At 36.7% G+C, this 16,598-nt stretch overlaps 1 protein-coding gene across 1 annotated transcript in view; it reads left to right on the top strand.

Moving 5' to 3' along the window:
• The window catches only part of C4H10orf67 (chromosome 4 C10orf67 homolog), a 44,499-nt gene extending 28,718 nt beyond the window's left edge, over positions 1-15,781 (top strand). Inside the window, 5 exon segments of the mRNA XM_049798926.1 lie at positions 6,039-6,133; positions 6,234-6,293; positions 11,122-11,209; positions 12,524-12,604; positions 15,722-15,781. Of these exon segments, the coding sequence (XP_049654883.1) occupies positions 6,039-6,133; positions 6,234-6,293; positions 11,122-11,209; positions 12,524-12,604; positions 15,722-15,781 (384 nt within the window).
• Positions 15,782-16,598: the final 817 nt, after the last annotated feature.

Here is a 16,598-nt window from a genome sequence, read left to right as displayed (position 1 = left end):
TGACTGTAGTTTCACCTTTAAAATGACCTGGCCTAGTTCTCTTGTTAGAAATGTTTTGAGGAGTTTGAAATACTGCTAACATTTTTCTGTATTCCTTTAATACCCGATTCTCCTGTTCTATCTGTCATCATCCTTGCCTACATAATATTGTTTGACCAATTTACTGCTGCTATTTCACAGTCTTTTTTTCCTGTTAGCGGGATTTCTAAGAATATCCCATCCATAATAACTGTAGCTCTATTACATTTTTACTAGTACTCATACCGTTGTTCTTCCTAGTGCCTAAAACCTTCATAATTGCTATTGTGCTTTAAAACAAATCAGAAAGAATAGGGTTTTAACCTGGTAAATTAAAAATTCATTTCCCAGAGCTATGTGGCTTCGTATCGATACTGATCAATACCGTATTGATCCTGCAAGAGAGTACATGAATCCTCCTCCTCCACGCACCCTTCTAAAAAGAGCAAAGCTCATTTATTCCCTTCAGCCTCTTAAACGAGCAGATTAACGCCCGGACCTGACCACTCCTCCCCAGCCATCACAAGGGGGATGTGGGGATGTCCAGGCGTAACCTGACATCCTGCCCATAGCTCTGCGGTGCTGGGAGGACTGTGCCTCTCAGAAACCATGTAGATTTTGGCACGGCCTGAAGTGCTTTCAACATACAATCTGCTGTTAATGAGTGAAACACTAAATGATATTCGTAAGGTTCTGCTCTATAGGTTTTTAATTTTTGAATGTGGGTTTGAAGAAACACACAATAGCACATTCAATAAAGTTCAATTACCTTTCAATTACTATTCAACTACTATTAAGTACACATACGGTGTTAGCTGATATTTTGCTCAGTGTTTGTACTGTAGCAGATTTGGTTGTGTAATTTTGTTTCGTAGATAGAGCAGGGGACAACTGCATTCACCTCTAGAAATTTTTATGTATCTAGATAGAGATTATATTTACACTGGAAAATCCATTTTGTTATAGATTAAGATTTTGAAAACAATAGGATATCTGTTTAAGCTCTGTTTCAGGGGTAGCTGATGACTGCATACTGCACTGTTGATAAAATAGAAGATACATGCAATAAGAAATAGTGTTTATTACAGAAACAGGAGACTAGAGATGGAAAAGTATATTAGATCATTCTAGCTAGTCCCGTCAATGGGGAGGGTTTTCTTATTGAATGTTTTTTACTCTTTTCTTTATTTAGAGAAAATAATTCATATCCAAGTAATGTCCTGATGGAAAGGGTATAATAGTGTCACAGGTAATAGGATTGCCACAGTTCCCCTGAAATCTGTTTCATAGCCTTGTGTCTCTTATTTGTAGTTCAATTTCTTGGTTTCATTCTGTTTTCTAACTTCCCTAAATTCGTCCCTTAACTCCTAATGTTTAGTAGTACACACTGAATGGGTTTTTTTCCTTAGTATTTATATTCTTCAAGATTTACTCCTTGTTATCCTAAAACCTTGTAATAATATAATTAATGGGAAAAACTACTTATTAAGGTTGAAATCTGTCCTATTAATACTGTTGAGGTTTATTCAACTTTGCCAAATCTTTCTGAACCTAAATAGACTAAATGGAGTGAATTTTCTATATGATCTTAGCAGACAGTGATAAAACCATTTTGATGCCATTTGTGTTGCAAGTAGTGGAAGCTGTAACTATATCCAAAAAATGAGGACACTAACCTTTGGCTAGCACATAGATCTTAAGGTTCTAGACTTTTTTTAAAATGGCTTAAGTAATTGTAATTTCAAGACTTAGGAAAGAGGAAAGAGTATTCCCGAAATTCCCCAAAATGGAAGATTCCTAGTCAGGACACTGTGTCTGTTATTTACTACACTCTTCTACATTGGGCATAAAGTGAAAACCTATCAAGCCCTCTAAGCAAGGCTATAAACCCACTGCATCTTCATCTACCTCCAGGCTTTCGTGGCTATTCAGCCAACAGTGTTTCATTTTAGAACCTTTTAGGCAATTAGGAATCTTGTTGAGGGTGAAAACTATTCATATTTTGAAATGCAGTAGTAATACTTTTTAGTAATATAGCTATAAGTAGCTTTTTGTTCTGAGATAAGTAGGATATGTTGTATTTCAGACTTTCACTTTTTAAGATGAAGATGGGATTGGGAGGAGAGGGAGATGTTACCAAAAGACTAGTTCCAGAATGCTCCTTCCTACTCAGTAAGTTACAGTTCCAGTGTCTGAAAGCTAAGTCTATTTGAACAGTGGATGAAAAGCTTAGTGAACATGAAAAACTGTAGTTATTAGATTCTGGCCATGCTTAATTGGCTAAAAATTAATTATGTATTTGATTACATATGGGAAATATATGAAAGGTCTTCTCTGAAATGTAATTCTTCTAATCACCATGCTAATATGCAGCATCCTAGCTTACGCTACAGAAGAGCTGGATTTACCAAAGTTAAATTTTGGAATCCTGTTCAATAGGATTCATATTTTGATTTCCAGGCAATAGACTTTATTTGCAAGGTTTAGATTGAGGTTCAGTTCTTTTACATTGCCTGAGGTACTGTAACCGTGCTGAAACACTAGCTAGGCAGCTACTTCCTCTGCCAAATATCTGGTTAGTTTTCTTCTATACTAATATGTACAAACCCATGTAATGAAACTATTCATTTGCAAACAACATACCCTTATAATTCCTATTACATAAAAGCTTACATAAGTAGACAAATATATAGTTATGTGCTGGGAATCCTTCATTAATGACACAGAGAAAGGATTTCCTGTAGAACAGATGGCCCTTGTAGTGTTAACCAAACTGTTCATCTAAACCAGCATTGTCTGGAACCTAATGCCCTCAGGCAAGGATCCGACCCAGTTGTGGAGAGGCACCATGCAATCACGACAGATGGTCATGTGTTGAGGCAGTCCAAAGACCATGCATATGTACCAAGGGTGGCTGCTGAGAGCCGAAGCTGACGGTGGAGAATATTCAGTAGGCTTACAGTTATGGGGTGTCCCGGTGTCCTTCTCTGAACAACATCGATGTGAAAAACCGAAGGCACGTGAGAACTTAAACTGAACGGAAGGAAGAAAGCAAGAGTTTCTTAGCCCTTCACCTGGGTTTCGTTGGCTAGATCAACAGGGGGGCAGAAACTCGATTCGTTAGCTTTGGTCACCTTAAAGAGGGTATAAAATTTAGTCCCGCCATTCTGCGGGGAGTTGAATGAGTGACAGTAATAAATACTTAGAATGATACATTTCCAGCTTTGAAAAGCAAAAATGTTAATGCACTAATGCACTAATGGTTGTTATATTGGTGTTTCTTATCACTTTTATATATAAACCTGAATAAAATCTTAATTAGGCCTTCCTGAGGTTTCAAAGCTGAAAGATAGGAAATGCAGTTTAAATAGCAAAGACTCTTCTGATCACGAGATTAATCAAGACCCCTTCTGTATTGAGAATATGCTTCAGTCAGCTGGAGATGCTCTTGAAAGGGGCAGGAGTCTCACTTGTCTTCAAAAGTTGAATTTTAATGCAGTTTATGGTGACTTTCCACATTTGAAAAGAGGGTTGCTCTTCTTTTCAGCCAGAAAGAGCATAGTTTTGAGAGATACATGTGATGGCAGAGCTTTCAGAGGAGTAAATAAGAACAAAGTAGAAAGAATATCAAAGCACAGAAGGGATTAAAGTGATCTAATGAGAAACATGGTAATGGTTTGCAATGAGGAAAAGGAGTGAGCTGGAAAAATACAATAGAGGGAATTTATGTTTAAATTTGAACTGGTTGAAGCCTAGAAAGTAGCTGCCACTAGCATTAAAGTGGGGGTTTTCATCATCTTTTCACAGAAAACGTTAAGGAAGGACAGGTGCAACTGTCATTCATTTCTTTTTGACTGCCATTCTGAACTGGGGTTCGGAGGTGCCACTGGTTCATCAGGGAACCATCCCAAGAGCTAGGGATCTTCAGACTGTGGAAAGTCTTTAGACGTGGTCTTTTCTACGCTGTTGTGTCCCAGCAGTCAGCGAGGGAAGCCCTATTATGCTTGTATTTCAAGCAGCTGTAATCCATAAGAAGAGTCAGCTGGGAATAAAATCTTGTGCCTTTAGAGCCACTTTGCACCATTACCCCATGGCTTGAGATCTAGTCCATTTTGTGTACAGCTGCAATGGGCCTGAATCTGCTTTTACAAACTCTGCATTTACCCAGCTATATTGCCACTGAAATCTAGGGTGTTACACCAGTAAAAAAATCCATGTGTGAAAGGAGAATTTGACCATGCGGTTGGTTTTGCAGTCATTTAGAAGTAATTAATATTTACAGTGAATTTCATTTGCAGCTTTCATACTATGTAGCTAAAATGACTTTTCTTTATTTAAAAAGGCCTGATACTGCAATGTATCTGCAATACTATCTGTTCTTTAACTGGTGTTTACACCTCTGAACTAGCCACATAGCTACCAGCACGTGTATGTGAGAGAAAGTGGAATGTATCTGCAGCTGAAAAAACAAAATGATGACTTGATCTGGATAGGCCTAGTGTTTAATACAAAACACTACCAAAAGCTTGGAAGTTCTGTTCAAACAGACGGGTGGGTAATGTATTTGATTTACCAGATTCAAGTCCGGTGTATCTGTGTGAAGACCTGTGGAAATGTAACAGGGATGAAATGTCTCCTGGGGGAGGGAATATGTATTTGTGTGAGGAAGCAGGAGGAGATGGCTGGGGAGAGGACTGAACAAGAATCTCATCTTTGGGTTTTTTCAGATTTGCTCTGTCCTATATAGCATATAATTTACAGTTGGAAAAGTAATACATATGACAGCCTGCTGAAAGAGAATGGAAGATTTGAGGTTGCTTAGTTTCTTTCAGATTTCTGATATGGCATGCCTGGTCAATGGTGCTCTCTTTCCCTGAATGACAAAAGTATTACAGGAAACTAACACAGGTTTGTGGGCTCATTAGACTCTATTTGTCAGTTTTCAGCACTGCAAGTAGAAGAAAAAGAGGTTATAATGAGCAGTCTGCCAATGCACAATGAAACTGAAATGAAAATGTCCCTTGGAAAGGGAACATCTTATGAAACAGAAACATAAAACAGAAGAAATTACTTACTGATAAGGTGATCTTTTAATTATTACAAGCTAATATGTTTAGGTATATATTTTATATATATTTGTATACAGACTTTTTTAAAGTCTATGGGTCTCACGGAACTACTGCATCTTTAACATTTTAGTTGCTAAAGTAATGGTAGTAGTAGACATTTACGTAGCAGCTTTATCCCAGGACCTTACAGAATTTCTCATGACATTTCTCTGAGAGACATAGGAATCGGCTTCCCACAAACGAGAGTGAAGATCCAAAGTCACACAGGCTGTGTCTAAGTTGTATGGCATGGGTCCTCCCTGGGCACCTGCATAGGTACTTCCATCCAATCACCCAGTCTGGAAATGCGCCACAGCTCCCTTCTAGTCTGCGTACCTGCATTTTCCTAGCTCTTACCCTTGACATGGGACTGATTTGAGTCAGGGCATCCACACAAAAGCAAAGATTAGGAAGCATTCCTGGACCCCAAGTATGGACATAACCATGAAAATCAAAGTTAGGTCTGAGTCAGGAGTTCAATTCTTTGTTCTAATCAATCGGCCATATACTTTCCACAAACTACTTCTTTTGCCGTGGGCAATCTATGATGATAGGTCTTGAGTCCTCATCCATTTAAGGCAATGGCAATTTTGCCATTGATAGCAGTAAGATGAGGTTCAGACACATACGTAGGACAAGATTGCGTTTAATTATCCACAGTGCTGGTTTTATTATACTTGCCAAAATGTTGTCTAATTGTCACAATCCTTAGAAACAAAGAAAAAAAATGAGCTGACTTTGGACTACTGGCTAGGGTTACAAAACCTTTCATTTTTTAACAGGTTACTGGGAATATCTAACAACCCCAAACACGAGAGCTTGCTCCAAGAATAACACTGTGTATGAGCAGAACTTTGTACTTGTTTTTCCGTAGTTGGTGAGGAAAATAAATGCTATTTTACTTAGTTTCAGATGACATATGTGGTACCTGGGCAGCAAGCTGCTGAAAGAACCCTGACTGCTGAAACAGAGAGACATAAAGATCAAGAAAGGCAAACCACAGAAAGGTAGTGGCCAAAATTTTTAAGATGTGCTTTGAAGACATTTAGGGAAGCCTCTGTGTTGATTTAACTTATTCTCTTTACACTTTTTTTTTTCCTATCTTAGGAAGGAAGCCGAGCAAAGTGATACAAGATGGAAAAAGAAATTACAAATTCTACACAACAGGTTTAATATTTTTACATTGATTGCATTGATAAAATACTTCAGGCCTATAGATTTTCCAAATTATATTTGTGAAAATTAAGGTAGTTATATACATTATTAAGTTACCTAGTCATTAGCATTTGAGGATGTAATAGCTAGGTTTAAAAGATTGGAATTAAATATTAATGGACTGAATAATATACTGTTAACCTGCTTGTAACAATGATAAACACTTCAGACAGGTAATTTTGTAGGCTCGTGTTAATAGTACTCAGAGTTCTTAAAAAACAATATTTGTTTTGTGTGCTGTTAGACTACATTTTGTTTAATGTCTTTCTTATGGCAGTCTTGAATGAGATTTTAAGCTGTTAACACTCTTTTTTTAGCCTATTTGTTTCTCTTTGTCTTCTTTCCTAATGCCCCTCTTTCCCAGGATCCTTTTTCATCTCGTTTCGTACTTCACCATTTTCTGTCACTACACTTTCTCTATCCCAGAATCACAGTGATCGCTTCTGGTTTTCATGTGATGACAGTTGTCCTTTATGCATGTTTTTTTTACTCAGCCAGTTTTCTCCTCTGCTCCATCCATCCTCTTAAGAATCTTCATCTTCCTTCTCTATATTCAGAAACATTTTGGATGAAAAATGCTGATCGTCGAAACCCACAAATTCCCTCTAATCATCAAATGTAATGAACTTCTTGCAAAAGGCTCCCATGGAGCTCTGCTAAGGGTCATAGAGACCAGCTGAGAGTTGTAGTGCTTCTAGGTCACACAGCCCCAGCACAACTGCTCGGGGCATCGCTTTTTGATCTGCCGTGAAGCTGTGACTGAGATTGAAAACCTTGTACACCTATGAATTCCCTTGGTCTAAAGCTGGTCCTAGTATAAATCTTGGCCATTGAAAAAGCCTTATGCTGGTTTTTGGGGCAACGAGCACTGGGACAGCCAGATAAGCTAGGACTATGTCTATACTAACAAATTTTTAATGGTGTAGATACTCACATTTGTCCTTGGGTCTTGGCTCTCTGTCAGCCTCGGTGTGTCTCTATTGCTTCACTCATATTCTTTTTTGGAATAGAGCAACCAGTTCCTCAAGACAAAACCCTAGAGCAGTTCTGGTACTGGTTTGTTCCCTATAGGCAGTACAGATGAGACGGTACATCCATGTCACATCAGACCACATCTCAGAACACACAACATCTGTCTTTGGAACCATGCTATAAAAACATCTCTCTCATAGACCATGACATAGCCCAGTGCTATTTTAGGTCGAAAACTCCTGACTAAGAATATCTACAATCCACACATGTGCCCCATGGGACCCAGTCAGGCCCAGTATGAGCACGACTAGTCCACTCTGGAGGTCACTAGTACTGATCAGTGTGGACAAGAAGTTGTGCAGCATGTCTTAGGTCTATGATTTTCCCCCTGCAGAAAATATTTTAGTAGTGCATAGCTTATGTAGTGCGCTCAGCATCTTTATTGTCTGAAGAAAGACGCAGGATTTGCTAAGGCTGAACTCCACAACATGCAAATAGGGTGGGAAACCTTGGTAGCCTCCATTCTAGTGAGGGCTGCCAGAGCTTCCAGATCTATGAACCTAGGAACTAGAGTCTGAAAGCTCTGGAACAAGATGTGGAAGCTGTAGGGTTTACAGCCAAAGGTAGCTTGCATGTGAGTGTTGCCTGGAATGGAAGAGTGGGAAAGCCCTAGCAGATGCCAAAGGACTGTAATATGTTCCTGGTGGTATCTTTGCTACTGTTGTAGGGATGAATCAGACATACTTTAACTTTAAATTCGTGGAGTCCTGAAGGAATCTAATTAATAATGTAAACATCAGATTTCGCTCTTTCCAATAATTTTTTTTATTTTCAGAATTTCAATTTTACTTCAAATTTATCTGGACTGATACCAAATTTTAAAGAACAAAATTTCCCACCAACCGCACATTCTACTGTATTTCAGATGGTTCTTCTCCTGTATTTTTTTAATCTATGCAACACCAATCAAAGGTGTGTAAATGCAGTAATTCCTGTCCTACAAATGGTAGGTACATCCACTGCACAGCAAACCCTCTGTATTGTACTTCGTGCTTGTTTAGTTTGATACGATATCTCTAAGGTCAATGAATAGTTTCTCATTAAGTTCAGCATTCATTGAAACAGGCCCTGAGTTATCTTCTCATTTGAAAATGGTGAGAATAGACTACATTGATAATATAATGACATTGTTATCAGTGTTTTTAGCAATAATGCAAGTCTCTGTAGAAAAATAAAGTTATATTATTCTTACCAGGTCTACTTTAATGAGTATACACTGTGTTACCTGAATAGGTAGGTACTGGGGAATTTTTTTTTAACAGAGCCCATTAAAATTACTTGCTTAATAAGAGATGAATTTGTCATTTTATACATAGCAAATCGTTGTAACATCATAGAAACAGGTTCGTTTTGATGAAAAGCCAATTAATGATGAGATCTAAATAGACATCAGGAACAACCTTATCTTTGCTTTATTTTTTTCTGACAGTTTATTAAAGAACCATGCAAATTATCTTTTCATGACACTGTGACTATCTGGGCAGCAGATATTTGTCTTTAATTTAGCCTGTGTATTGTTATTATTTTGTTATACTCATATTTTTCAAAAAACAACTATAAAATATGTGAGCCCTCTTGTGGCCAAAATATCTTCTATGTGTCCTATGAAATCATCAAAGACTGTGTGGTCTGGTGAATTAAGTCCCTGAAAAAATATCTAGAGAACATTGAATGTAAATTTGTTTAGTTAGTACTTCTAATGTCAGTTCTCCTTCATTTGTCATAGCAACTCAATTCATTTAAGTTTTCCTTTACATCTTTCTTAATTTACTGTTTGTAGCTAAAATGCCTGTGAAGTTCTGGGTTTGTTACCAGACACAACCAGGGCACAGAACTCCAAGATTTCTAATAACTTTGTCCATTGTGGTATAATTGCCATGAAAGGTGCTAGTTAATGTGAAATGGTTTTTGTGAAGATCTTTTTCATGATACAGGGGGGGTTTACTTTAAAATCTTCTACATATCAATGATTCAAGTCATAGGACCAAAGATGACTTTCGGTCAGAGTTGTCTTTTAGTTATTACTGAACTGGAGCTGAACTCTGTGCTGATTTTGAGGCAGAAGAGATGATATTTCATTGCCACTTATCACTCTTTCCTCCCAAATTCAAAGGAAAATAATCCAAATCATCTGAACTATATACTCTTATTTAAGAAAAATTCTTATCACCTGATACAACAATTTTCATCTTTTTTGAGGTTTTTTGCTTTCCTTCATTAAAAAGGTCTGTTTCTGCAGTGTAATACCTTTCTTTGTAAAGAAAGAGGAAGAATTTTACAGCTGTTCAAATTACCTCATGAACTGGACCTTGAGAAATGAGGTAGCAATTTTCATTGATTAGATAAAATATCAGCACTCTGTGGTTAAAGCTATAGTAAATTTACAGACAGGAAAAGGATGGTATTTTAAATTCAAAGTGTTTATTCTACTCCTCACAGATTTTTCCACTGCATAAGGTCTGTTACTTTACTTACACAAGTGGCATTTTAATGTATGTATGTCCCATGGATTGCTGAACGCTTACTGGTTATTTGTTCTAATTTTGCTGATCAATAGTGTTTGCTTAATTATTTCCCCTGAAGCCTTAAAAAGATCCAGAAAAGTACATTTCTTTGTAACTGGCTATTTTAGGGTTTTGCTGGAGAGTATTGTTTGCAATATCTTAACCTTCTTCTGTATCACAGTGTTTGTGATACTTGTGTAAAATTATTTATTTATGACACAGCTATATATATATGTTAAAGAAATGTAAACTATCAACACATCTGTTTATATTTTTCTGGTTTAATTGTGTAAAATTATTTATTTATGACACAGCTATATATATATGTTAAAGAAATGTAAACTATCAACTGTTTATATTTTTCTGGTTTAATCTGATCTTTTATTATTTTTTTTTTGCTATTTTTATTCGTGTTTATCACAATTTTTTCAGTAGTATGGAATCAGATTAAAACTGGAATGTGTTTGTTAATTCTTGTTCTGTTACTCTGTATCTATTTTTTTCCTAAAAAATGTAACATACATTCACACGTCAAAAGAGATACCATATTCACAAACATGCTTGACATTCATTGTTAAAATGCATTTTATCATTGCATCCTTAATACAAACTCTCAAGGAACTCTGCAAAGACTCACTGTAGAATGAATAGAATTTAAGAATTCTAGTACATGATACCCCATAGAAATTACATGCACAGGAAATACACAGGAGTTTGTAGAAAATATGTCAGAGAACAGGCAAAGATTAGTGAATTAGTGAGGAGAGCAAAAAGCCAAACCTCATATTCATTACTGGTGAAATCAAATTAAGTTTCTCATTTTCAGAATTTGAATAAATGCAAATACTAATTGAGCAGAGCAATGGGTAATAATTCATAGATTGACTGATTTCTTTAAATTAGAGGAATTCAGCTGCAGTGGGGTTTTGCCCAGCCTTCAATGTTATTGTGAATGGAAGAATGTCCTAAGATTAGCCACTGATGGTGAAAGTGCTCTGAACTTGAATTCAGCAGATTAACAATCATACGAGGTAGTTTGAGGCTGCCCAGAACTCATGTACTCTATCTATATTTAAGCCTCTCATATTTAAAACTCTTGAGTGAATATCAATCAAATATCTGCTTCATTGTAGTTATTTTGATGTTTTGGAAATTCAATGTCAGTATGTTTTTAGTTACGTACTGCGATTCTTAAGAATGACAACAAGCTAATGTAGGTTAATTTAATGTGAAAACCCTTTCAGTCTGCATGCGATTAAGGATGAGATGTTTCTTAGAAAAAACCTGCAATGCCAGTTACTAGCACTTAAATACACATCTCTCAGTGAGACAGTAAGTAAAGACAAGGCAACTGGTTCATTTTATTTAATGAAGAAACTTTTCTAATACAAGAAGGCATAGAAGCCAGCTCAGGCCATACGACAGTGAAAATTATGAAATGCTAAGTCCAACAGGGGCAGATTGTCAAAGTCAGATATGCTCAGCCACATGCGATACAACCTTGTGCGCGTAATTTGTGCATACAAATAGCACATAAATTTTGCCTTCGCTGGCATACATCACTAGGTAAACACAACATCCGTCCGCCGTATATGGATGAACCATGATGATAACGTCTTCAGTTAGTTTGTGAATTCTGGCTGAGGCTGTAGGTTGCCCCTGGGAGCCACCTGACAGAAGGTAGATTGATCAGGAACTATGAGGTTTGGCATATTACTTGCCCTGTGGGCTATGAGGTTTGGCATAGTACTTGCCCTGTGGGCTACTCACATTTTAAGTCCTAACACAGCAGGGAGAGCCACCCCTAAAAAGCCATCTAGCCTTCTCCTATGCAAGTGGGTACAGCAGGCAAGAGGGAAATTAGGGTCCTCCTTTTTTCAAGGGAAGTTAAATAGGGGAAGATATCCCCTAGTCTAGGTGCAGGACTAGCACAGTCTGCTTACTGCCTGGATCACTGGAGAGGGCTCCATATTAACTCAGAGTCCTTTGGGATTTAACTTAAATGCTCTAGATTTCAGAAGGGTCTTCACGTCAATCCTTTGGATGGGCGTGCGTTAGCACAGCTTCGTATTGTCTCTATCTCTGTTCAGTTAGACCTACACTGCGCCGTGCTTGGAGGAATCTAAGAAAATGATTTTGGCAAAACAGAACTGGGAGCTGTAAATGCCTAAAATTAATTTCTTTCTTTTCCTTCATATGGAGTTGTATGTGTTTTGTCCACTTTTGTGCAGTTCTGACAGCATAGTAAGAATTTCAGGGAAAATGAACAAGGATGGAGCTTGTCAAACTGAAACCAGTTTACCATCACTAGCGTAATGCATGTGCAAACACAGAGTTGCGTTAAAATAGAACTCTGTATTGATTTTTTTCTTTTCCTGATTAAACTCATATATCTAATGTGGTTGCAAATATATTCAACTTTCCGTGTAAAAAGATGTACAATTCAGGTAGGGTCAAGTTAAAACATCCCCCTGATTTAAGAATGACTGGAATGTCATGGCAATTCCATATTTGATTAGAGTCAACAAAATGTTGCATTCTTTTAAAAATCTTTTATTAACATTGTTTTCTCACTTATCAGCTTATATATCTTAAGCTACACTTTCTCGGAATATGTTTAGTATGTGACTAGCATGTTACTCACAGGTGGCTTGTCCTGTTTGTGTTGAAAATGATACAAGAGATATGAAGGGATTCAGAGCTGGCCTATATTTGCCTTCAAATTTGGTATGTAACTTCTTTTCTTTTTCTAAACATAAATGTTTAAATATGTTCTGTACTTAATAATGATAACATTTTTGATAATTTTGTGAAGCATAGGGTAAGACTTTTATATATCCAAGAGTCAACATTTATCATTTGCATAATGGAAGATTGTTTTAATTGGAGAGTTGCTTAACGTCAGACAATGACTTGCTGCAAACATATGTGGAATTTTCCATTTCTCTACAATATGAACTATGATTATTTACATGCATTTATATTATTGTTTATTTTTGAAATATTTAACATATTCATATTTTCTGAGGTTTTTTGTTTTCATATGCCTGCAATAACAAGTATTTGTGAAAAGCATGCCAGCTTCTGTTTTAAAGCCAGCTGCAATATAAAATAAAAATTTAAAAAAAAATTATGTGGCTGCAATTGTAACCACCTGCATATGAACTGAAGTAACATTGTCTCAGTGGTTAGTAAGGCCAGTGTAAGCCTCATTCATCCAGTACTAAAATAAATGGGAAGACCAAAGTGACTTAAATGAGAAATGAGTGGGATTCTAAAGTTATGAACACCACCAGTTGCCTAACCCGTCAGAGTTTAATTTGTCTTGCTACCTTTTAAGCCTAATAACTCAATCTCAGTGGTTAGATTACCAGATTACTACAGGGAATGGAGAATTCTATGCCCAATTTGTTAGCACAGGTAGAATCCTTATGAGAAATATATGTCGCTCAACTGGGATTATTGTTTTAAATTCTGACATGTAATGTAATGTGAACATAAATGCCTATATGATGCAATTATTTATGACAGAAAATGACAGGGATCCAGGGGCCAACATAGCACCAGAAGATATTCAGGTGGAAAAAAAATTACCTTTAAGTAAAGGCTAGTGAAGAATAAGATATTGTTCAGGTTGCTATAGGTAATTACAGAAAAGATACCAAGGATACAAAAATTGAGCTTTCCATTTTAACCATCAATTCACATGAAGTTAATAAAGAACAATTTTCAGTGACAAGCATCCTGAAGTATATCTTTTCAATTCTCTAAACAAGTCTCTGCAAATAGCAAAGGGTGAATTGACTTTCAGATGCTTCTCTCAGAAAAGAACATGAAAATATCTTAGCAATTCTTTAAAAAAAGTGAAATAATTTAAAAGGAATATTAGACGCTTAAGTGCTTAAAATTATGGGTATTGATAGTCTACATAGTACACTAGTATGTCTGTTTCTGACAGCAGTCAAATTCACTGTATCCATGATTACATGACCTTCATTAAATTTTTAAACTGAATAAAACTAGTTTCTTAAGCAAGATGATAGAAATGTGCCTTATTCATGTCATAACAAATTGCCAGTCAGGTTTGTTTACAGAAATACATATAGAGATAGAGATAGAGGTGTACAGAAATACAGACTTGCCTGTATATATTTGAAATATATAAATATACATTTCTGTAAATAGACATGTAAATATGAAATTCTTCATGTTCTATCCTGCACAAAGGCCATGTATGAAACAATTCTAGTTCTCAAGACTCAGTGGAAATAGTTATGCTTATTTTAATTAAAATTGAGTCAGGCCCTAAAATAGGGTCTCAAGAATTAAGGCCATATTAGGTTTGGCTTAAATGCTAGTAGCTGAAATATCTCTCAGGGGGTTTTCTTCAAGCACTCATTACTAAGCTAAGCATGGGAATTGTTTATATAAGTCCCATTTCTGTATTTTATAGTGGTTTAGTGTTTCTTTGTTTCAAGAACAGTTTTCATTTTCCTTCTTTTTCCTCAATTTCAGATGAACTTAATTGTAGCTTGGCTTTCTAGTTATTTAGTCAACCAACAGCTTCTAATCAACCTTGATAAGAAAATATTTCACCACTAACCCCCAGTATATTCCCAGTCCACAGAAGAGCAGAAAGAAGGCAAAGATTAATTTCTTAGACTTCCAAATGCAACAAGTGTTTGAAGATGGTGAGTCTGAAATTTGTGATGCATAGTAACCTACTCTGCAATTTAAGTATTTCTTTCTAACTGCTTAGCATGTGGTTGAACACGATCGCATTTCTCCAGATCTCTCTTTCTTGTAAGATTTTAGAAGGTTTTGATGTATCGTCATCTCTTCCCATGAGAAATCACAGATGATCTTAATTCCATTTCAATACTGAATTCTAATAATATCACCATGAAACTGTGTATTTGAAGAATGTTATGAGAACTTTTTTAACCTCTGCTTTTGTTTGCTGTGGGGTAGGTATTAAAACCACACTTCAACAAGAGTGCATCAAAACTGTAATCCTAATCTGTCTTCTTTTCAATATCTCTGCTATTAAAAAATAAAAAGTGTAATAACCGTTAAGCACAAGGCTGTTCACCACCTCTCTTAGAATGCTAGTTAGCAGGTTTTTTGTTTTGACATATGATGTCACAGTTTCTTTACTCAAGCCTTATGATTCCTTCTCCAGCAAGATGTTTGAAAACGTCTGCTTAATATCAAATGTGTGGTTTAGTCCAGTGTCTATTCTTATGGCTAAAAGCAATTATGCACTCTTAAATGTTTTGTTGTAAATAATTCTTGACATGTGTATTTCTCACTGACTTCATAAATGTGGAGAATTGCTACATTTTCTACATTTGTATCTCTAAATGCATGAATATAATTCAAATATTTCTCTTTGGGTTTGTTATATACTTTAACCAATGTAAGCCTTTACCTTGGGCCTTGCTGTACTCCTTGTGTTCTGTTTCTATAGGTCTTCTCCAGCCCTTTTTCTGATTCTGTATGTAAAAGCTACTTTTATTTTGGAATGAGTTAGAGATAGCATAGGTATGGTGTTTCTTCTGACAGTCTTGGTCCCTGGGACAGTCTTGATCCTGGAAACCTTTAGTTGTCTCTGCTGTTTTTCAGCTAGCATTGGCTGTGCTCTGATTGATAAATAATAGTGATAAGGGCAACCATGAAGAAAGAGATAATAAGTTGTATGTCACAGTACTTTACCTTTCTGATTAACCATCTTCTTCCTTCTAGTCAGCTGTTTGCTGAGGCTATGAACAGAGCTAAATTAGCTCTGTATGGTTTTGGAGCATGATTTCAGTGTCAGTCTCTGTAAAATTTTTCCCCATGCAGAAAGCCAAGAAAGAAATGAAATTAAAGAGAACAGAGATGGTTACATTCAAAATGACTTGAATCTATTACATTTGGTGGCATTCGTGCTGTCAGTGACTATTTTATCTGACACAGATTTCAAGCGAAGGAGTCTTTGGGGAGCAGGGAAGAGTTGTTTGTTTCCTGTGATGGTTTAACCCCAGCCAGCAACGAGGCACCACGCAGCCACTCACTCATTTCACTCATTTCTGCCTCCACCTAGGGGGATGGCAGAGAGAATTGGGGGGGGGGAAGTAAAGCTCATGGCTTGAGATAAGAACAGTTTAATAGGACAGAAAGGAAGAAAACAATAATGATAATAACAATAATAAAATGACAATAATAATAAAAGGATTGAAATATACAAAACAAGCAATGCACAATGCAATTGCTCACCACTCGCTGACTGATGCCCAGTTAGTTCCCAAGCAGCAATTCCTCCCAGCCCCACTCCCCCCAGTTTATATACTGGACATGACATCACATGGTATGGAATACCCCTTTGGCCAGTTTGGGTCAGCTGCCCTGGCTGTGTCCCCTCCCAACTTCTTGTGCCCCTCCAGCCTTCTCGCTGGCTGGGCATGAGAAGCTGAAAAATTCCTTGACTTTTAGTCTAAACATTACTTAGCAACAACTGAAAACATCAGTGTTATCAACATTCTTCCCATACTGAACCCCAAACATAACACTATACCAGCTACTGCAAAGAAAATTAACTCTATCCCAGCCAAAACCAGGACATTTCCAAATTTTAAGTTAAAGTGTGTTTCTCTCAGAGACACAATTCTGTTACTCAGGACATGATATCCGAAGGCTTGGAGGCAGCCTATAGGAAGATATTTTATTTTGACTACCTAAT

The sequence above is a fragment of the Accipiter gentilis genome, chromosome 4 (genome assembly GCF_929443795.1).
Source record: "Accipiter gentilis chromosome 4, bAccGen1.1, whole genome shotgun sequence".
Lineage (NCBI taxonomy): Eukaryota > Metazoa > Chordata > Aves > Accipitriformes > Accipitridae > Astur > Astur gentilis.
Note: the sequence above shows the minus strand (reverse complement) of the source record. Positions and strands in the feature narration are given on the sequence as shown.